The sequence below is a fragment of the Macaca fascicularis genome, chromosome 9 (assembly GCF_037993035.2).
Source record: "Macaca fascicularis isolate 582-1 chromosome 9, T2T-MFA8v1.1".
Lineage (NCBI taxonomy): Eukaryota > Metazoa > Chordata > Mammalia > Primates > Cercopithecidae > Macaca > Macaca fascicularis.
In genome coordinates this window covers 110,510,671-110,533,770 of record NC_088383.1, presented here as the reverse complement: position 1 = coordinate 110,533,770, position 23,100 = coordinate 110,510,671, and the positions used below count along the sequence as shown (strand labels likewise).

The window sequence follows — 23,100 nt, the reverse complement described above, 5'->3', positions numbered from 1 at the left end:
AGACGGAAGCGTTCAAAGTACAAAAAGGAGGCTGAAGGCAATGAGAGGGGCAGAGTTCTAGAGCCAGGCTGGCACTGGGCAAGGGGCTGGAAGGCAAGAGTAGGTGAGAGAGGGAAGAGGAACCAGAGACAGCTCGGGAGTGCATGCAGAGCCGGGGCAGAGAGAGAAATGCCCACCCACGGGAGGAAGAAGGGGGCGGCCAGGGGAGGGTTGGGCTGGCCGGTGGTGGATATTAAAGAATGGCCTTGCTGGATCTGGATATCTGGCTCTGGGGATGGCTATGTGCCCATTAGTCTCTCTAATTGTCAAAAATCTAATTTAGTGTCTGGAGCCTGGGCCGGCCTCGGGTTAAGTGGAGGGAGGCAGGCCTAGTCATAAATCTGCCCTCACAGCCCGGGATGGTGCTAATTCTGCAGTTAACTGAGGGGTGAGGTGGGCACAAGATGGGAGAGGCAGGGCTCTGGAGAGGGGGTGTCCCTGCATGCCAGCCCCCATGTGCTAGGTCATAGCCAGGCTCTCCTGTCTTGCAGGGGGATCATCAGACCGTCCAGGGGAAGTGCCTCACATTCGACGTGAGCTCAGGGCCAGGAGTCTCTCAAGGGTCTGCATGGCTGGGACTGTAAAACTGTCAGCCCCCTCTCCTCCTGGACCCATTCAGGGTCTACGTGGGCTGTGCTCTTGGAAAATGAGCAGGGACTGTCCCTCACGGGTGGGAAGGGCACATTTCCTCCATGAAATCATGACTGTTTGTTGAGGAAAGGGGCATGGGGATTTACACTATGTGAACAAGTGACTGGTCATCCAGTGACTGCTAGGGATGGCCCCGATGATGAGGACCAGGTGACATTCACCTGAGCTGCTTGGGGAGTCACACTCCATTCCTTAGTGGGGACAGCACACTCCCCATTGGGCTGCTCAGCCTCTCCTTCCCTGGGCCCAGGCTCACGAGGTGCTTGGGGGCCTGGCCAGTCCCTGAGGATCGCACGCAGCCTGAGGTGGTGCTGGTGATGGTGGGCGCTCCAGCCCGGGTTTGGTAATGACCTTGCTCCCCTCAGAGTTGCTAATTGAAAGCAAGGGGTGTAGTAGGCGCAGCAGGAGAGGGTGGGGACGGAGAGGGTTCCTTGAGAGGCTGTTTCCATGGGGGGAGGAAAACAATTTCTCCTGGCTTCAGCTCCGTCTCACCAGGCACCCACTTGGCCTCTCCTGCTGCTAACGAAGTGCCTTTAATTAGCAGCCTAATAAAATGCTCTTAATTGGCAAGAGCCAATCAGGAAGAAGAGAGGTCTCCTCCCTTTAGTCACTGCTGATGGTGGCACAGCTCTAGGTTGAAAGCGGGGAGGGATTCCTGGCCCCGCCGGGCAGTAGGAAACCACGGCTATATAGGGCTGAGTCTTCGCAGGGCAGGCCCTAGACCCCACCCTCCCTGGGGAAGAGATCTGACATGGTGTGAGGGTGAGGTCCACAAATCCTTAGGCTCAGCCTCTGCTCAGGAGCCCAGCTGATGAGGAACATTAACTGAGCAGATACCAGTGGCCCCAGAGTGGTTCCTCTAACGCCTCCCTCCCTTCCTTCTCTCTCTTGGGTGCTGCCTGCCCTTAGTTGTTAGGGAGGATTCTTCAGTGTAGTTTTGGGCAATGTGGGTCCCTTTTCTTGCTCCTCAGTTTCCTCATCTGCCAAGGGTTGTCAGTCCAGACAAGACAATGAGACTATAAGGCTGATGGAGGCCAGGGAGCCTTGGTCATGTGGAAGGGTTACTAATACAAAAAGCTCATAGATCTAAAAGAAGGATGGGTCAATTTTGACGAGGATCCTGTTTGTGACACTAGAGAGGGGAGGGGAACAGGGCCAACGGGGAGAGAGAGTCCCATTCGGCCACTGCCTGCAACCTTGTACCTCTCTAGGTTTGGTTGAAGGAGGGAATGGGGATTTCACTCAGGAACTGCAATGTCATACCCCAGATAGTCAAGGCTGCCTTCATTCTTACAGCTTGTTAGAGTCCTTCTGGAAACTGCTCCCAGATGTGAGCCTGCTTGCCTATAAACTGATCAAATGGGATGTAGGGGAAACTCAAGTCTTTTCACCGCTGAGGGGCTGAGAAAAATGTAAATTCTGCATTCAGGTTGGGCTGTGGTTGGCTAAGGTGACCAATTCACAAATGAGACATGACTGTGGCTTCAATTTAACTCAACATGGAACAGTAGGTGTATGCTGGCACCCCACACTCACCCACAGCGTCCAGTCCTGCTTTCTCTCATCTTGTTTTCTCACGTCAGATTATCTGCAAAGGTATCCTATCTGTGCACTTCCTCAGTATGTATACTGAAAAGTGTATTGTCCTTTTTGATGTTGGGGCAAGGAGAGAAGACACTTAGAAAATTCGCTTTAATCTTATATTTGTAATTTAAGTTACTTTTTTTCTGAACAGTTAAAAAAAACCAAAACACACTCTATTACCATGATCCTAGGTTGTGAACATATTGGTACATTGACTACACATCACCATAACATAATCACAAAAGTCAAAGCAGTCAGTACTTAAGAGTCTAGAGAACAAAGAGCTGAACCAGTTGAAAGCTCTCGGGGAAGCTCACATGTGTTGCTAGGCTTGTCCCATCGCTGGAGTGCACTGGTCATCCCTCAGATCTGTCTGGGCCGGCCTGAGTGGTCACCGCTTTGAGAAAGCTGTTAGTTTCCTTGGTGCCCAGAGGGCTAACACCCTAGTTGGCCTTTTCCTTCAGTGTCCAAGAAGGGGAAGGGTTAGGAGAGGAGGTAACACTTTAAAACACTTACTGCACTGATCCTTAATAAAACACACACACATCCAATCAGGAGCTAAGTGCGCCAGCTGTGCTGGTTGGAAAGCACGTATTTTCAATGTCATCTGCCTCCAGGACATTTTAGATCATAGCTACTCTACTTCCAACAGAAGGGGTTTCTAAAGATCAATGCATTAAGTTCCACCTGAAACCAGGCAGCCATCATCATGCTCTTTTGATTTCTCTCTTCAGCTCAAAGGATTCTGACACCACAGATGAGCTACAGGTAAAGAAGTGAAACTCAGTTTTCTAAGAGATGGCTCTCTTTCCAACACTATGTTGACACTGTGGTTAAAGGAGGTCTGGTCTGTTGGTGATCAGCTGTGTGGAGGAAGACCAGGGAGGCTGTACCCTAAGTCTCAGGGCTGCACTAACCTGGGTTGGACTGCTCTGCTTCAGGCTGGAGGGTGTTGCCATCTAAGGCAAAAGGGAGATGCTGAGAAGGTTAACAGTACCAAGGTATCTAATCCAATTATAGGAAAGAAAAAAAATTGCCCTGATTATTTCCAGTATTCCCCACCCCTCCCACCTTTTTTTCCCCACACAATCAAGTGCTAAGTAAGGAGCAGACCAACTACAGCTGTTTAGACCAATGGTACCAGCAGCCAGCAAGGGAAGAGTGCATTTTTTTCCTCTGTAGCTTTAGACTATACAGAAGAAAAATAAAAAAGGATTGTTCTTACTCAAGCAGAAAAACAAGAATGATGTAGGGGTCTCACAGTCTTTTCTAGTTCGGAAACAAGTTATGAGGGACAGACTTTATTACCTGTCAATAGAGATCCAAAAGAGTCCCTGTCTCTGAAGTTAGGAGACACCAGAAAGAATTTTGCCAAGGGACATGTACAAACGGCCTTCCATGATTCACATCCTTTCAAATGGCACACAAAGTTAAAGGATGTTCTCAGCAGTGAAATACACACATGTGCAGCAAGGCATGTTGGTCTTGTCCAAGTAGCCCCAGTGTGCACCAAAAGGTCACATGTCTGTACCTCTTCCTCTGCCTTCGAAGGGGTTTCAGCCTGTCTTTAAAAAAGGTTTCCTTTAGGCCCTACGTTGGAAAATAAATTTTAGTGAGAAGAGACTAATCTACCATGAGGACACCTTCAGCTAGCTCTGTTTCTATCACTCCTTGGAATGTGCTGAGACTTTGTCTCTCTTTTTGTTTTAAAAAGGTCAAACTTTACATTTATTCTAGCCCAGCTGGGGATTAGTGATAATCAATTCCCACTGAAATCATGCAGAGATGGTAAGTGGGGTTTACCTTCTCTGGAAATGAACTTTTACTTACCTGATTATTTCTTCTACAATGAACTGGTAAATGACCCCCAGGGCTGAGAAATGTGAACGATTCAAGTTTTTCAGACCACTTAACTTCATTCCCATTTCCATCAGCAGCAGAGAGGACAACTTGGAGAATATCCTGAACTGGGGGAATGGCTCCACATCTGTAGGATTCGACCTAATCTCCTTTGTGATGTACTGGACATGTTTCAAAACAGTCTTAGAAACAATATTCCTTCAACTGAACCTAGATTGGAGAGCAAAACCCTGGGCACCAATAAACATTCAACAGCTTCCACTTTGTAATAGCAGCATATGACAGAAGGGCTGGTAAAATTATGGCTATTGGACAATATTTTGAGACAGCTTGAAACCCATGCCTTTTTAATGTCTGACCTGTGTGTTTTTCAGGGCTGACAGCCCTCTATCTTCATCTATAGCAAAATCCTTACCCAATCAAAAAGCCATTAATAGTCAACACAATAGATGACGAACCCTGATAGTGGCCAAGTAGAAAACATTTCTCTGTAGCATTTGGGTAGCTGGGAAGGGAATTACATTGAGAAAATATTTCCTAGGCTACGACGTATCATTACACTGGAAATATTTTCTGAATATAACCTTGAACTAAAAGCTTAAAAATACTCATAAAGCAGGAAAGGTAGAGTGCATATGCATAAACTGACTCTCAAATATGTAGTCACAACATCCAGTCTGGGTACACTTTGGGAAGAGGATACCTTCTTGCCTGGGGAGACCAGCTGGGTGCACATTAATAGTATTCTGTGTGCTCCCAGGTTGGTGTGGCACAGGTGCCCTTGCACCTGAAGCCCACTAGCTTTGGCAGCTCACACAGCTGCCTTCCGAGTGGCTAGGTTTACCTGACCCTTGCCGAGGTCCAGCCATTTATGCTGTTTGCCAATCGCCACAGACATTTTATTGGCTGGGGAGAGTGAAGAGTAAAATAAGGTCAGGAGGAGGAAGAAAAGGCAGTTTTTGTCCCATTTATAAACCCTGTATGCCATACTTCACCCTGATCCTCTCTCTTGGGCAGCTTTGCCCCTCTGCAAATACTGGGTGTGGGAGAAGCAGAAGGAAGGTTCTGCAGTGCAAAGTTGACATGGTGAGATCAATTTTTGAGAGATGATATTTAACTGGCCAAAAAACAAAAACAAAAACAAAAAACAAACAAACAAAAAAACCAGTGTTTTCTCCTATCTCTCTTAAGCTACCTTGATCAGGGTCTTTGCAAAGATACAGGCGGGGTACTCACAGGCCCTGATGAGGAAATCGGAGATGGAAACCATTATGCAGAATGCACCAAGCATTTGGTTCTGGCCATTTCAAACCTTTCTGTAGGCTGAGCCTTACCAGTGATTTAAGATGAAGTACAATGCTTTTTATTACACACCTAATTGTTAATGAGAGGAAATGCAATCAGCAACTCCTTTCCACCCTCTACATGGAATCAAGGACACTGCTGAGTCCAGAAAAGATGCAGCCATTGATGGAGCCCAGGAAACTTCTTCTCCCCGCCCCCCGCCCCCCATCCTCCTTTTGGGTGTGGGGAAGAAGGAGAGAGAAGAGTTGCAAATATGATGAGAATATCATGTCCGAGAATCCACTGCTGCCACAGGGTCACTTGCAGCAAAGGTCTGGGGCTGAAATCTTCACTGAACAGCATTTAACTCTTCCAAGTGTTGCATTTTCTGGCTGATCTGGCTCATGCTAGAGGAGGACACTCTCTTCATACACTTTCTTCTCAGGTGGAGCAGACAGAGAAGAAAGGTTGAAGGGGAGTAGGCAAGTAGATGGGAAGAGGAACAGAAACAAAGAGAAGGCAGGCAGGAGGCCCAAATCTTCCAGTGTATACATTCTTGTGTTTTCTTTTTCTTGCCCCAGAGGCTAACAAAGCGAGCTCTGTCTCCTCCTAAGCATATTGGGGCTGGGCTGCTCTGGCCAGGTGCTTGGCATTCCTGCAGTTAACAGGGAGACACTGGGTACTGTCTGGCTTGAAGCTGCATCCCCCATCCCCTAGAATTGGGTCTCTCCCAGCAGGCTATACAGGAAAACTAGTTCTTCTGCTTAATGGCAAAGCAAGAGAGATTCTGGCAAAACACTAAATATATTTATAAGTCATCTTTGTCTGGAACCAATGGGAAAAAACTAGGTGCAGAGGGGAAAGGAGGAGAGGAGGGGAGGTTTAAAAGTTCCAATCATTCACAAAAGATAGAAGATATCTTCTGATAGCAGCACTGAAGCAGTCAGCTGTGCTGAGTAGACTGTCCTGGGCCGACTGCAAACCAACTGTCCCAACAGGAGTCTCAAAGCCCTGCTCCTCGGCTAGTCCGGGGAAACTGGGCAGTAGTTTGATTGTTACTGTTGTTGCTCGTCCTGGTATTGGCAGATACGTTAAATACCGCAACTTTAATGGGTCCTGTGTGAAAACAGAGCAAACAGTCATTAGCCCCTTTTTCGATATTTCTTACTTGCTTGAAGAAAAAAGAGCATTCACTTAGCTTCCAATGGGGAAAAGGCTTAGGAGTCCTTCCTAATGCCTGCTCTCTGTCTATGCCATGCAGGAGCTTCTGTCAAAGGTGACCTGGACTGATGGGGAAGTTACACTAAAGGCAGGGCTTGCTGACATGCTCAGGGCTGTGGTGTTCAAGCAGAGTGACTCTGATGTCTTTAGGCTGAGAGTGACCACGGTTGGCATAGCTTTCACCTGCCCTGTAGAATGGCAGGGCAGGGGTCGGGGATGGTCTGTGGGCCCTGCCTTTGAGTGGCCATGAGCATGGTGGTGCCACTAACAGAAGTGGGGGAATCAAGGAAAGCTGGCCCGGCTGTGTGGCTGGAGGGTACCAGCAGTGTAAAGGAGGGGACAGTGTAGTTGAGGATGTGAGCACTAGAAGTGCTCTTGCTATCTTCAAGGACAGCTGTGTGGATGGCAGCTGGAAATGTGGCCTGGAGATTAAAGCAGAGGCTTGGACTGGAGACAGAAATTTGAGTCTTCTACATTGAGATGAGATCTGAAGCTTTGGGAAGAGAGAAGGCAGCCTAAGAAGGAACTTAGATAAGGAAGAAAGAGAGGCCGGGCATGGTGGCTCACACCTGTAATCCCAATACTTTGGGAGGCCAAGGGAGGTGGATCACTTGAGCTCAGGTGTTTGAGACCAGCCTGGGCAACATGGTGAAACCCCATCTCTACAAAAAAAATACAAACAATTAGCTGGGTATGGTGTTGTGTGCCTGTTGTACTCAGGAGGCTGAGGCAGGAGAATCACTTGAGCCTGGGAGGTGGAGGTTGCAGTGAGCTGACATTGTGCCACTGCACTCCAGCTTGGGCGACAGGAGCGAAGCCCTGTCTCAAGAAATAAAATAGGCCAGGCGCGGTGGCTTGGCCTTGAGAGGCCGAGGCAGGTGAATCATGAGGTCAGGAGATCGAGACCATCCTGGCTAATATGGTGGAACCCCGTCTCTACTAAAAATACAAAAAATTAGCCTGGCACGGTGGCGGGCACCTGTAGTCCCAGCTATTCAGGAGGCTGAGGCAGGAGAATGGTGTGAACTCAGGTGGCAGAGCTTGCAGTGAGCCGAGATCGCGCCACTGCACTGCAGCCTGGGCGAAAGAGCGAGACTACGTCTCAAAAAAAAGAAATAAGATAAAATAAAAATAATAAGAAAAGCCAGAAACAGACTCTTAGGAGTGAGGGGGAAAGAGGCACAAATAATCAGAGAGCCAGGAAGAATATTAAAAATAGCAAAGTGTCACAGAAGTCTAAGGAAGAGAAAATTTTGGGCAAAAGGAGGGGGTAGGTATAGGGAGATTGCAGTATTAATACTAATGACCAGTTTTTCCTGAGGGCATGCTATGTATTCGGCACTGTGCTAAGCACTAGGAATTTTCCATACAGTATCTCCATGCAGCCTTCACAGGGCTCCATGAGGTGAGCAGTGCCCCTCGTGTTACTCATCAGGAGATTCAGGCTCTGGGAAGTTACTTGTCCAAGGGCACATAGCCTGTGCGACTTGGCTGAGGAACGATGAACCGTGTCCTCTGTGGGAGAAAGAGGTGCTGAGGCAAGCCCAGTTGGGCGTGAATCACTGCCCTCAGTGGAACACTGCAAAGAGAGATGCAGAAACGTGTAGCGAACATGTACTTCTGCCAGGAGAACTGAGGCAACGCTCCTCAGCAGCTAGGGCAGCCTTCTCAAACTGGCAACAACCTAGTGTATTCAAACTGGTCAGAACACCACGTATGATCTGAATATACCATAATATGTATGGACCACCTGGGTATTTTAGGATCTTCCCCTGCCTGAGAGAGAGTTTGGAGACTTGAGTGGGAGGACACATGGAGTTCTCACCAACGTCAGAGGTCAAAAGACAGGTCCTCTTTTTGGAGGGTTGAGGAATGGGGATAGGGATATAAAAGCTACTTTTTATATTCCTTTTAAAATCTGCCCTTTTATTTCTATGTCAGTGTGAACTTTCACCAAGAGATGTTTCCATTCACACATTAGACATCAGAGTGTCTACTTGGCTTGAAACGTCTCTATTGTAGGTATTGTGTGATCTGGGAACTTAAACATCACAGGCCTTTGGGTCATTACTTAGTTTTCAAACTGATTCAAATCTCATTTTATTTTCATAACAGTACTACTAGATAACTAGGGCAGGAATGACTAGGCTTACCACACACATAGGACCCTACAATCACCTAGAACTGAGGCTGGCTACCTTGGTGAAAGGCACTGTCCATACTGTGGCAGCTTCAGCCCTGTCTCACATTGTCTGCTTCCTCGGCTTTACAGGACTTGGTGACACAAATGGCAGGAGAAAGCTCCATGAACTAGCAATACCTTACAGCTAATATCCTGTCTCCTACCCACAGTGTTATGTACATAATAGATTTTGATACCTGGGCAAGTTTGAGGTCAGTATATGGTTATTTATCTGGAGATGTAGGTGTATGTTCGAGAAGGGGAACGGGGGGGTTCAGCTTGGGCAGCCGGATCATTTAGGAAGTCCCAGATGAGGATTGTGTCATCATGTGAACTACTGACAATCTGGAATTCATCAAACTGGAGTCGAAAAACTCTTCCGGAATGCTCCTAAAGAAGTAGAAACAAAAAGGGTAGGAACTTGAACTACTCAAAATCAATAGGACACAAATTTAGCAAGATGTCAAAAGGAGTCTACAGAAAGGCTATGGTTTGCTGTTAATTTTCTACCATGAAGTTGTTTTTTTAAAAAAAGAGAGAGGCCGGGTGCAGTGGCTCACGGCTGTAATCCCAGCACTTTGGGAGCCCGAGGCGGGCGGATCACGAGGTCAGGAGATCTAGACCATCCTGGCTAACACGGTGAAACCCCATCTCTACTAAAAATACAAAAAATTAGCTGGGCATGGTGGCACGTGCCTGTAGTCCCAGTTACTTGGGAAGCTGAGGCAGAAAAATTGCTTGAACCTGGGAGGCAGAGGTTGCAGTGAGCTGAGATCATGCCACTGCACTCCAGCCTAGGTAACAGAGTGAGGCTCTGTCTAAATAAATACATAAATAAATAAATTAAAAAAAAAGAAAATTTACTTTGGCTAAAGGCAGCATGGAAAAGTCAAATACTAGGCAGCTGTAAACAAAGTAATATTCTTTGGCCAAGACATGCTAAATAGCATGCTATTAATAGTTTCTCATGCCAACCCTTTTTGGCTTAGGGTGGATGACAGCATTCCTTACTACCTCCCTGGTTTTATCTTCTAAGTTCCTTCTATAATCAGAGGTCAAGGATTGGTGAGCAATAAGCAGTATGCTGATAAATGTTTATCAACCAACTTTGCTACTTTGTAAAACCACTGGTAGATTTCCACGGCATTAAAAACTCCTACCATGGCCAATTATAAGCTAGTAATAGTCAACCAGCTTGCAAAATTCATGAATAGTTGGCTCTCATAAGTGAGTATGAGCCTGTTCTAGCATACCACTGGCAGTTACCACTACCCTGATGAAGATGTAGAATGTTCCCAGCATACTGGAAAACAATCTCACACCCCTTACTAAACAATGTTATCTCCACTCCAATTTTATCATCATCATCATCTTTTTATTTTTTTTGAGACGGAGTCTTGCTCTGTTGCCCAGGCTAGAGTGCAGTGGCGTGATCTCCACTCACCGCAAGCTCTGCCTCCTGGGTTCATGCCATTCTCCTGCCTCAGACGTAGCTGGGACTACAGGCGCCCGCCACAACGCCTGGCTAATTTTTTGTATTTTTAGTAGAGATGGGGTTTCATTGTGTTAGGATGGTCTCGATCTCCTGACCTCGTGATCCATCCACCTTGGCCTCCCAAAGTGCTGGGATTACAGGCGTCATCATGATCGTCATTTTTAGATGCAGGGTCTCACTTTATTGCCCAGGTAAGAATGCAGTAGTGTGATCATAGTTCACCGTAACCTCAAACTCCTGGGCTCAAGTGATCTCCCTGCTTCAGCCTCCCAAGTAGTGAGGACTACAGGCACATGCCACCACGCCCAGCTTTTGTTTTCTTTTTCTTTTTTTTTTTTTTGTAGAGACCAGGTCTTTTTGTTGCCCAGGGTGGTTTTGAACTCATGGACTCAAGCAGTCCTTCTGCCTTGGCCTCCCAAAGCTCTGAGATTATACGTGTGGGCCACTTTGCCTGGCCCAATGTTGTTATTGTTATTAATTTGTTTACTCTCTTACTGAATTTCATATAATCATATAGTATGTATTCTTTTATGCCTGCCTTTTTTTTTTTGAAACAGAGTCTTACTCTGTGGCAAGGCTGGAGTGCAGTGGTGTGATTTTGGCTCACTGTAACCTCTGCCTCCTGGGTTCAAGCAATTCTCCTGCCTCAGCCTCCCAAGTACCCGGGATTACAGGCACGTGCCACCACACCCAGCTAATTTTTGTATTTTTAGTAGAGACAGGGTTTCACCATGTTGGCCAGGATGATCTCGATCTCCTGACCTTGTGATCTGCCCATGTCGGCCTCCCAAAGTGTTGGGATTATAGGCTTTAGCCACTGCGCCTGGCCATGCTTGGCTTCTTTTTTTTTTTTTTGGAGGAGTCTTGCTCTGTCGCTCAGGCTAGAGTGCAGTGGTGCGATCTCAGCTCACTGCAACTTCTGCCTCCCAGGTTCAAGCGTTTCTCCTGCCTCAGCCTCCTGAGTAGCTGGGACTACAAGCGCCCCCTGCCATGCTTGGCTAATTTTTTGTATTTTAGTAAAGACGAGATTTCACCATGTTGCCCGGGCTGGTCTCCAACTGCTGAACTCAGGCAATCCGCCGGCCTCAGCCTCCCAAAGTGCTGGGATTACAGGCATGAGCCACCGAGCACAGCTCATGCCTGGCTTCTTTCAGTCAACATTATAAGATTCTTCTATGCTGCTGCATGTAAAATGGTGTTCATTCTTTTTTATTACTGGTTGATATTCTACTGTATGAATATGCAATCCATCTATTCTCTTGTTGGTGGACATAGGGGCTGATTATAGTTTATGGCTATTATACAACAAAGCTGCTATGAACATTTATGTGTCTTTTGCTGAACATATGCACTCATTTCAACTAGGAGTAGACTTGCTGGGCCATGGGGTAGGTGTATGTTTGGCTTTAGAAGATACTATGAAACAATTTTTTAACAGTCATGCCAATTTATACTCACACCAACAGTTTATCAGAGTTCATTACTCCACATCTTCACCAAAAATTGATATTGCCAATCTTTTACACTTATTTTGGTAGGTTTGTAGATTTTATTATAATTTTAATTTGCATTTTTCTTTATGACGTTGAGGAAAAGCCTCTCTATCCCTTGTTTGTTGAGAGTTTTTATCATGAATGGGTGTTGGATTTTGTCAAATGCTTTTACTGCATCTATTGATATAAGCATGTGATTTGTCTTCTATAGTCCCCTGATGTGATGGATTACATTAATTGATTTCTGAATGCTGAACCAGCCTTGCATACCTGGCATGAATCTCACTTGGTCACAGGGTATAATTCTTTTCATACATTGCTGGATTTAATTTGCTAATATTTTGTCGAGGATTTTTTAAATTTAAGAGTTACATTTTATTGGCACATTATTACATTTTACAATATTTTAGAGGCCGGTGCGGTGACTGATGCCTGTAATCCCAGCACTTTGGGAGGCCGAGATGGGCGGATCACGAGGTCAGGAGATCGAGACCATCCTGGCTAACACAGCAAAACCCCGTTTCTACTGAAAATACAAAAAATTAGCCGGGCGTGGTGGTGGGCGCCTGTAGTCCCAGCTACTTGGGAGGCTGAGGCAGGAGAATGGCGTGAACCCAGGAGATGGAGCTTGCAGTGAGCTGAGATCGAGCCACTGCACTCCAGTCTGGGGGACACAGCAAGACTCTGTCCCCCCCCCCAAAAAAATTTTAGAAATCATGAAATTGCTAAACATAAGGGCAATAATAAGACCATACATGGCCGGGTGCAGTGGCTCACGCCTGTAATCCCAGATCTTTGGGAGGCCAAGGCAGGCAGATCATGAGGTCAGGAGTTCGAGACCAGCCTGGCCAACATGGAGAAACCCAGTATCTACTAAAAATACAAAAATCAGCCAAGTGTGGTGGTGGGCACCTGTAATCCTAGCTACTCGGGAGGCTAAGGCAGGAGAATAGCTTGCATCCAGGAGGCGGAGGTTGCAGTGAGCTGAGATTGTGTCACTGCACTCCAGCCTGGGCAACAAGAGTGAAACTCTGTCTCAAAAAAAAAAAAAAAAAAAAAAAAAAAAAAAAAAAAAAAAAAAGAAAACCATACATATGTCTGAATCAAATATTTATTTATTTATTTTGAGACAGAGTTTCGTTCTTGTTGCCTAGGCTAGAAGTGATGCGATCTTGGCTCACTGCAACCTTTGCCTCCCGGGTTCAAGCACGAATCATAGTTTAAAATACAGATGCTCCTCAAATTACAATAGGTTACATCCTGATGAACCTGTTGTAAATGAAACTATCCTAAGCTGAAAATGCATCTGATCTGCCTAACCTATTGAACTTCATAGCTTAGCCATTATTAGTCTGTATTTTTCTTTTCCTATATTGTATTTGTCTGGTTTTGGTTTTAGGGTAATGCTTCATAGGATGAGTTAGCAAGTTATTCATTCTGTTTTTATCTTGTAGAAAAAAATGATAGAAAATTGATATAACTTATTCAAATGTTTGGTAGAATTCACCAGTGAATCTACCTGGGCTTAGTTTCTCTGTTTGGAAAGATTATTAAGTATTGATTCTGTGAAGATCTGGGATTGCTTTCTAATATTAGTAAAGTATGTCTTCTGTGTTTTTCGTAGTCTGGCTAGAGGCTCATCCATTTTATTGATCCTTTCAAAGAACTAGCTTTTGGTCTTGATGTACTCCATTGATTTCCTGTTTTCAATTTCATTGATTTCTGGTCTAGTTTTTATTATTTCTTTTCCTCTACTTACTTTGAATTTAATTTGCTCTTCTCTTAGTTGGCTCTACTAGAAGCTTAGACTATTGATTTTAGATATTTTCTAAGATATGCATTCACTGCTATAAATTTCCCTCTAAGCACTGCTTTCACTGCATCCCACACATTTTGATAGCTGTTTTCATTTTTGTTTACTTCAAAATACTTTTCAAAACATCACATGTTCCCCATAAATATATAAACCTACTATGTACCCACAAAAATTAAAAGTAAAAATTAAAAAAAAATACATTTCAATTTCTCTTGCGATTTCTTCTTGACCTACGTGTTATTTAAAAGTGTATTGTTTAATCTCCACATATTTTGGGATTTTCCAGCTATCTTTCCATTACTGAATGCCACTGTAATCTGGCAGCATATGCAGTATGATTTCTATTTTTGTAAATTTTTTAAGGTGCATTCTATGGCCCTGACTGTGGTCTGCCTTGGTGTAATTTCCTTGGGAGCTTGAGAAGAATGTGTATTCTGCTGCTGTTGGATGAAGCATTCTATAGACGTCAATTATATACACTTCATTGATGGTACTGCTAAATTCAACTATGTTCTTACTGAATTGGCTGCCTGCCAGATCTGTCCATTACTGATGGGGGTGCTGAAGTCTCCAACTATAATAGTGGATGCATCTATTCTTTCCTTGCAGTTCTATGGTTTTTTGCCTCATGTTTTGATGCTCTATTAGGTGTGTACATGTTAAGGATTGTTAGGTCTTCTTGAAGAACTGGCCCCTTTATCATTATACAACACTTCTCTTTATCCCTGATAATATTCCTTGCTCTGAGGTTTGCTCTCTCTGTAATTAATACAGCTACCCCAACTTTCTTCTGACTAGTGTTAGAATGGTCCATCAGGGCTAGGGGTGCCATAACAAAGTATGGCATACACTAGGGTGCTCAAAAAATAGAAATTAATTTCCCTACAGTCTGGAGACTAGAATTCCAAGATCAAAGTGTTGGCAGGGTTGGTTTCATTCTGATGCTTCTTCCTTTGACTTGTAGATGGTCATCTTCTCCCTTTATCTTCACATGGTCTCTGTGTGTCCCAATCTCCTCTTGTTATAAGGACACCAGTCATATCGGGTTAGGGCCTACTCCAATGACTTCATTTAACCTTATTTACCTCTTGAAAGCTCCTATAACTCCAAATACAGTCACATTCTGAGGTACCGGTGGTTAAGATATCATATAAATTTTAGGGGAACACAATTCAGTCTATAACATGTGTTATATCTTTCGCTAACCATTTACTTTTAAGGGGTATGTGTCTTTATAGTTAAAGTAGCTTTCTTGTAGACAACATATAGTTTAGCCTTCTTCAAATCGCTCTGTCAATTCTATTTTTTAATGTGAAGTAGGAAAAACACAAAGAAAACCACGCCAAGACACATCATAAGCAAATTGCTGAAAACTAATCATAAAGATAAAATCTTAAAGGCAGTCAGAGGAAAAAGATACATAATTTAGACGAGTGACTTCCAACTTCTAGTCAGAAATCAAGCCAGAAGAAAATGGAATGACATCATTAAAGTGCTGAAAGACACTGTCAATCTAGAATTCTTTTTTTTTTTTTTTTGAAACAGGGTCTCATTCTCACCCAAGCTGGAGTGCAGTGGCACATTCATGGCTTACTGCAGCCTCAATCTCCCAGACTCATAGGATCCTCATACCTCAGCCTCCCAAAATTGTTGGGACTACAGGCACGTGCCACCATGCCCAGCTTATCTTTGTATTTTTGAAGAGAAAGGGTCGCCATGTTGATAGGCTGGTCTTGAACTCCTGAGCTCAAGTGATCCACCCGCCTCAGACTCCCAAAGTGCTGGGATTACAGGTGTGAGACACCATGCCTGGCCTATATAGAATTATTTAGCCAGCAAAAATATCTTTCAAAAATGAAGGCAAAATGAAAACTTTTTCAGAGCCAGGCACAGTGGCTTGCACCTGTAATAATCTCAGCTACTCAGGAGGTTGTGAAGCAAGAGGATTATGTAAGGCCAGGAGTTCGAGACCAGTCTGGGTAACACAATGAGACCCTATCTCTAAAAAAAATAAAGAAAATTAGCCAGATATGGTGGCACAAGCCTGTAGTCAGCTATGTGGGAGGCTGTCAGGAGGATTACTTGAGACTAGGAGTCCAAGGCTGAAGTGAGCTATGATCATGCCACTGTACTCCAACCTGGGCTATAGAATGAGATCCCATCCCTTTAAAAAAAAAAAAACTTTCCCAAGTAAACGACAAGTGAAAGTATTTGTCGCCAGTGTACCTGCATATATGAAATGTTAAAGTAAGTTCTTTAAGCAGAAGGAAAATGATATCAGATGGAAATACAATTTATACAAAGGAATGGGAGGCAACAGAAAAGGTAAACATGTGGGTAAAAATAAACTCTCTTTGTTCCATTAAAAAATTTCTTTAAAAGGCCAGAAGTTGGTGGCTCATGCCTGTAATCCCAGCATTTTGGGAGGCTGAGGCGGGCGGATCACAAGGTCAGGAGATGAAGACCATCCTGGCAAACACAGTGAAATCCCGTCTCTATTAAAAATACAAAAAATTAGCTGGTGCGGTGGCAGGCACCTGTAATCCCAGCTACTTGAGAGGCTGAGGCAGGAGAATCGCTTGAATCCAGGAGGTGGAGGTTGCAGTAAGCCGAGATCATGCCACTGCACTCCAGCCTGGATGACAAGAGAGAAACTTCATCTCAAAAACAACAAAAACAACAACAACAAACCATGAATCAGGCCAGGTGCCATGGCTCATGCCTGTGATCCCAGTACTTTGTTGAGGTTGAGCCCAGCAGTTCCAGACCAGCCTGGGCAATGTGGCAAAACTCCATCTCTACAAAAAAATACAAAAAAATTAGCCAGACGTGGTGGCACTCGCCTGTGGTCCCAGCTACTCGGGAGGCTGAGGCGGGTGGACTGATAGAACCTGGGAGGTTGAGGCTGCAGTGAGTCATAGGTGTGCCACTGCACTCCAGCCTGGGCGACATAGTGATACCTTGTCTCAAACAAACAAAAACCATGAAGCAAAAGCTGTCACAACTGTAAGGAGAAATAGACAAATTCAGGGAGACATAAAAATTCCTCTCAATAATTGGTAAGGACAAATAGAAAAATCACTAAGGATACAGAAGACCTGAATATTATAAACCAACTAAATTGACATTTTTTGGGATGTAGCTAAAATAGTGATTAGAATTACTTCTAATAACATTTATAGCTTCAACTGATTATATTAAAAAAAAAAGTTTCAAAGTCAATGATCTTAGTTTCTACCTTAAGAAGCTAGAAAAAGAAAAAAAAATCAATGAAACCGAAAAAGGAAATATGACTGTGCTCCTAAAGGCATTAAAAGGATAATAAGGGAATATGATGAATAACTTTATTTCAATAAATTTGATAATTTAGATAAAACGGCCAAACTTCTTGGAAGAGAAAGTATTAAAGTTGACTTCAGAAGAAATACTAAATCTGAAGAGTGCTGTATTTATTAAAGAAACTGAAGTTGTAATTAAAACTTTCCACAAAGAAAATTCCAGGTCTAGATGTTTCACTAGTGAATTATATCAAGCATTTAAAGAAGCATAATATCATGTATGCAAACTCTTAGAAAATGGATGAGGGAACACTTCAAAAATTATTTTATAAAGCCAACATTATCATGACAGTCAACCAGAGACATAGAAAATAAAGCAACAAACCAATATCCCTTACAAACACAGATATATACCACACACAAAAATCCTTAAAAAGATATTAGCAAAGTGAATCCAACAACACATAAAAAGGATTATACCTCATGAACAAGTGGGGTTTATACCAGCAATGCAAAGGATTTTTTTTTTTTTTTTTTTTGAGACGGAGTCTCGCTTTGTCGCCCAGGCTGGAGTGCAGTGGCCGGATCTCAGCTCACTGCAAGCTCCGCCTCCCGGGTTTACGCCATTCTCCTGCCTCAGCCTCCAGAGTAGCTGGGACTACAGGCGCCCACCACCTCGCCCGGCTAGTTTTTTTTTTTTTGTATTTTTAGTAGAGACGGGGTTTCACCATATTAGCCAGGATGGTCTCGATCTCCTGACCTCGTGATCCGCCCGTCTCGGCCTCCCAAAGTGCTGGGATTACAGGCTTGAGCCACCGCGCCCGGCCAATGCAAAGGATTTAAAGCTTAAAAAATTCAATGCAATATACCAATTAACAGAATAAAAGTGAAAAACCATATGATTATCTCAATGGATCAGATAAAGCATTTCACAAAATCCAACATGCATTCCTCACAAAAACTCTCAGCAATCTAGGAACAGAAGGGAACTGCTTATTCCCCTGATAATGGGGTCATTATGAAAAACCTATAGCTGACATACATCTATATATACATATATGTGAAATGGTGAAAGACTGAATGCCTTTCGCCTAAGATCATGAACAAGAAACGGACATTCACTCTTACCAATTGTTTTTAACATTGTACTGGAGGTCTTAGCCAGTGCAATTAAAAAAAAAAAAAAGAGAGAGAAATAAAAGATACACAGATTGGGAAATAAGTAAAAGTATATTTCTATGTATTTGCAACGAACAATCAGAAACCAAGGTTTAAAAATACCTTTTCCAATAGCATTAAAAATACAAAATATTTAGGGATAAATGTGACAAAAGATGTGCAAAACCTTTACACTGAAAGCTACAACATGGACGAGAAATTTAAAAAGACCTAAACAAATGAAGAGATAAAGACTCAATATTGTTCAAAAGTCAATATTCTCCAAACGGATCTAGAGTCAAAACAAGTCCAACAAAAATCCCAGCAGGTGGAGTGGCTCAGGCCTATAATCCAAGCACTTTGGGAGTCTGAGGTAGGAGTACTATTTGAGGCCAGGAGTTTGAGACCAGTCTGGGCAACACACTGAGACCCCATACCTACTTTATTAAAAATTTAAAAACATTCCCAGTAGACTTTTTTTTGGTTGAAATTAGCAAACTGATTTTAAAATTAACATGAAAAATCAAAGGCCCCAAAAACCTCTGAAAAAGACAAAGCTGAAAGACTCGTATTACTTGACTTCAAGAGTTGGTAAAAAGCTGCAGTAATCAAAATAAAATTATACTGGAATCAAGATAGACAAAAATCAATGGAACAGAACAGATTCCCAAAGTAGAGTCACACGTATATGGTCAATTCATTTTTGACAAAGCTGCAAAAGCATTTCGAAAGGACAGTCTTTTGAATAAATGGTGCTGGAACAACTGGATATTCATGTGTAAAAAAGCCCAACCCTTTGATCTATACCTTGTACCATATGCAGAGATTAACTCAAAATGGATCATAGACAAACATATAAACTGAAAACTATAAAACTTAGAGAAGAAAACACAGGGAAAAATCCTTGTGACTTTGGATTAGTCAAAGGTTTTTTTGAGATACAATAGCAAGTAACATACGCCATAATAGAAAAAGTCAATACAGTGGACTTAAAATTAAGAACTGCTTTTTGAAAGACGCTTTTAAGAAAACAAAGAAACAAATTATGAATGTGAAGAAAATACTTGTGAATGACATCTGATAAAGCATTTGTAACTTAGAATACATAAAAGAATCTCAAAACTCAATAACCACTCAATTAAAAAATGGAATAGATTTGAACACACTTCACCAAAGTAGACATACAGATGGCAAGAATAGATGTTCGACATTATTAATCATTAGAGATACACGAATTAAACCACAATGAGAAAGACTAAATTAAAGACTGTGCTCAGTACTGGCAAGAATGTGGAGTAACTGGAACTCTCATACACTGCTATACTATAATGTAAAATGGTAAACCACTCTGAAAAACAGTTTGGCAGTTTCTAAAAAAATTTTAAACATACACTTACCATATGACCTAGTCATCTGCTCCTAGGTATTTACCTCAGAGAAATAAAAGCAAAAAGCATATATTCATCCCAAGACTTCTACATAAATGTTTATAGAAACTTTGTTAACAGCCAAAAATGAGAAACAATATAGTGAATGGGTATAATCATACAATAGAATACTACTCAGCAAATTTTCAAAGGAAATGAAATATTGATATACATCAACAACATGGGTGAATCTCAAAAATAATTGTGCTTAGAGGCTGGGCATGGTGGCTCACGCCTGTAATCCCAGCATTTTGGGAGACCGAGGTGGGCAGATCACGAAGTCAAGAGATTGAGATCATCTTGGCCAACATGGTGAAACCCCGTCTCTACTAAAAAAACACAAAGATTAGCTGGGCGTGGTGGCACACACCTGTAGTTCCAGCTACTCGGGAGGCTGAGGCAGGAGAATCGCTTGAACCCAGGAGGCAGAGGTTGCAGTAAGCCAAGATCATGCCACGGCACTCCAGCCTGGCGACAGAGTGAGACTCTGTCTCCAAAAAAAAAAAAAAAGAAAAAAAAAAAAAAAAAGAGTGCTTAATGAAAAGAGACAGGCAAAAAAGTATTTAATATATGATTCCATTTTTATACAGCCCCAGAAAATGCAAACTAATCAACATTGACAGAAAGCAGATCCGTGGTTGCCTGGAGATTGGGGCAGGGGGAGGTGAGATGGGCTCTGATGGAAAAGGAAGGAGGGACTAACCAAGGGGCATGAGCATATCTTCATTATTTGTGGTTTCACTGGTATATACATATGTCAAAATTTATTAACTTGTACACTTCCTTTTTTTTTTGAGACAGGGTCTCACTCTGTTGCCCAGGCTGGAGTGCACTGGCTCAAGCAATCCTCCCACCTCAGCCTCCCAAGTAGCTGGGAGTACAGGTGCTTGCCACCATACCTGGCTAATTTTTTGTTTAGTTTTTATAGAGATGAAATCTCAATATGTTGCCCAGGCTGCTCTTTAACTCCTGAGCTCAAGCGATCTGCCTGCCTCAGCCCCACAAAGGGCTGAGATTACAGGCATGAGCCACTATGCCTGTCCAAGTTGTACACTTTCAATATGTCCATTTATAATATGTCCATTATACCTATATGAATCTATTTTAATAAACAACTCAATAAATAAAATGGTTGTAAGATCTGAATGGTGACAAAAGAAGATAAGCATTCACAAAAAGATGTTTGGTATTATTAGCTACAGAAAGACAAATTAAACTAACAATGATATATCGCTACACGCCCCCACAAATGGGTCTAATTTAAAAAAATACTGACAATACCAAGTGCTGGCAAGGATATAGAAAAATTGAACTCTTATACATTGTTGGTGAAAATGTAAAATGCTTAAATTAAAAAAAAGTTTTTTGGGCCGGGCGCGGTGGCTCACGCCTGTAATCCCAGCACTTTGGGAGGCCGAGGTGGGCGGATCACAAGGTCAGGAGATCGAGACCATGGTGAAACCCCGTCTCTACTAAAAATAGAAAAAATTAGCCGGGCGCAGGGGCGGGCGCCTGTAGTCCCAGCTACTCGGGAGGCTGAGGCAGGAGAATGGCGTGAACCCGGGAGGCGGAGCTTGCAGTGAGCCGAGATTGCGCCACTGCACTCCAGCCTGGGCGACAGAGCGAGACTCCGTCTCAAAAAAAAAAAAAAAAAAAAAAAAAAAAGTTTTTTTAATAAATAAATAAGGATGAGGTATTGCTATGTTGCCCAGACTGGTCTCAATTTGCAAAATCCCATGCCACTTTGGGAAATAGCTTGGCAGTTTCTTTTAAATTTAAGAATATACTTTCATAAAATCCAGAAATCACACTCCTATATCTACCCAAGAGAAATGAAAACAGTATGGACATAGAAAAGACTATATGGAAATGTTTTCAGTGGCTTTACTAAGAATCAACAAAAACTGGAAACATTCCAAATGTCCTTATATTGGTGAATGAATAAACAAACTGGCTAATTCATACAATGGAATACTACTCAGCAATAAAAAGCAACAAAGTATTTATACATACAACCACATGGATGAATCTCCAATGAACTTAAAAAAGCCAAACACAAAAGGCTACATACTCCATGATTTATCAGATGTTCATGAGAAAGCAAACTATAGGAATAAAAATCAGATGAATAGTCGATAACAGTTGCTAGTGGGTAAGGGGAGTAAATTGACATGAAGGGGCATAAAGAACTCTTCAGGATAATGGAAATGTTGTACATGTTGATGTGGTGACGGTTACACAACTGCAAAATTAACAGAAAAATGTCTTAAAGAGTGAATTTTGCTGCATATAAATTATGCCTAAAAACCAGACTTAGATTAATTATAGATGAAAGAAAATACACATTTTAGGCCTGGCACAGGGAGGCAGAAGCAGAAGGATCACTTGGGTTCAGCAGTTTGAGGCTATGTTCATGCCTGTGAATAGCCACTGCACTCCAGCCTGGGCAACTGTGCCCTGTCCCTTGTTGTATTTAAAGCACAGTCATTTTTTTTTTTTTTTTTTTTTTTTGAGACGGAGTCTCAAGGCTGGAGTGCAGTGGCCGGATCTCAGCTCACTGCAAGCTCCGCCTCCCGGGTTTACGCCATTCTCCTGCCTCAGCCTCCCGAGTAGCTGGGACTACAGGCGCCCGCCACCTCGCCCGGCTAGTTTTTTGTATTTTTAGTAGAGACGGGGTTTCACCATGTTAGCCAGGATGGTCTCGATCTCCTGACCTTATGATCCGCCTGTCTCGGCCTCCCAAAGTGCTGGGATTACAGGCTTGAGCCACCGCGCCCGGCCAGCACAGTCATTTTTTAAGAGACAGGTTCTCTTAAAAAGAAAAACTTTCTTAAAAAGGAAAAGTATACATTTTTTTTTTTTTTTTGGAGACGGAGTCTTGCTCTGTTGCCCAGGCTGGACTGCAGTGGCCGGATCTCAGCTCACTGCAAGCTCCGCCTTCCGGGTTTACGCCATTCTCCTGCCTCAGCCTCCCAAGTAGCTGGGACTACAGGTGCCCGCCACCTCGCCCGGCTAGATTTTTGTATTTTTTAGTAGAGACGGGGTTTCACCGTGTTAGCCAGGATGGTCTCGATCTCCTGACCTCGTGATCCGCCCGTCTCGGCCTCCCAAAGTGCTGGGATTACAGGCTTGAGCCACCGCGCCCGGCCGGAAAAGTATACATTTTAAAAGATATGTGTGAAACATGTAGGTAAAGCATGTTTGGTATAGTAAGAATGTGCTTTAAATACCACAATGGGCGGGGCACAGAGGCTCACACTTGTAATCTCAGCACTTTGGGAGGCTAAGGCAGGAGGATCGCTTGAGGCCAGGAGTTTAAGACCAGCCTGGGCAACATAGTGAGACCCTGTCTCCACAAAAATTAAAACGGTGCTGTGGCTAGAGCCTGTAATGCCAGCTATACTCGAGGGCTAAGGCAGGAGTACTGCTTCAGTCCAGGAGTTGGAGGTTGCAGTGAGCTATGATTGTGCCACTTCACTATAGCCTGGGTGACAGAGGAAGACCCTGTCTTATACATACACACATAAATCCAACAAGGAAGACAAGAAATATAACCTCTTTCTCTTCTCCAGAGCCAAGAATGCCTAAATGTTGACAGTCAGGATTTAGTAC

At 43.3% G+C, this 23,100-nt stretch overlaps 1 protein-coding gene across 9 annotated transcripts in view; it reads right to left on the bottom strand.

The window, feature by feature from the left end:
• Positions 1 to 2,376: 2,376 nt before the first annotated feature.
• The window catches only part of BTRC (beta-transducin repeat containing E3 ubiquitin protein ligase), a 206,923-nt gene continuing 186,199 nt past the window's right edge, over positions 2,377 to 23,100 (bottom strand). For all 9 annotated transcript variants that reach the window (XM_045361411.3, XM_065521306.2, XM_005566241.5 and 6 more), the window contains 2 exons: positions 9,019 to 9,211; positions 2,377 to 6,534 (listed from right to left, as the gene is read on the bottom strand). In XM_045361411.3, coding sequence (XP_045217346.1) covers positions 9,050 to 9,211 — 162 coding nt within the window. In that variant the 3' untranslated portion in view covers positions 2,377 to 6,534; positions 9,019 to 9,049. The remainder of the gene's footprint in view (positions 6,535 to 9,018; positions 9,212 to 23,100) is intronic.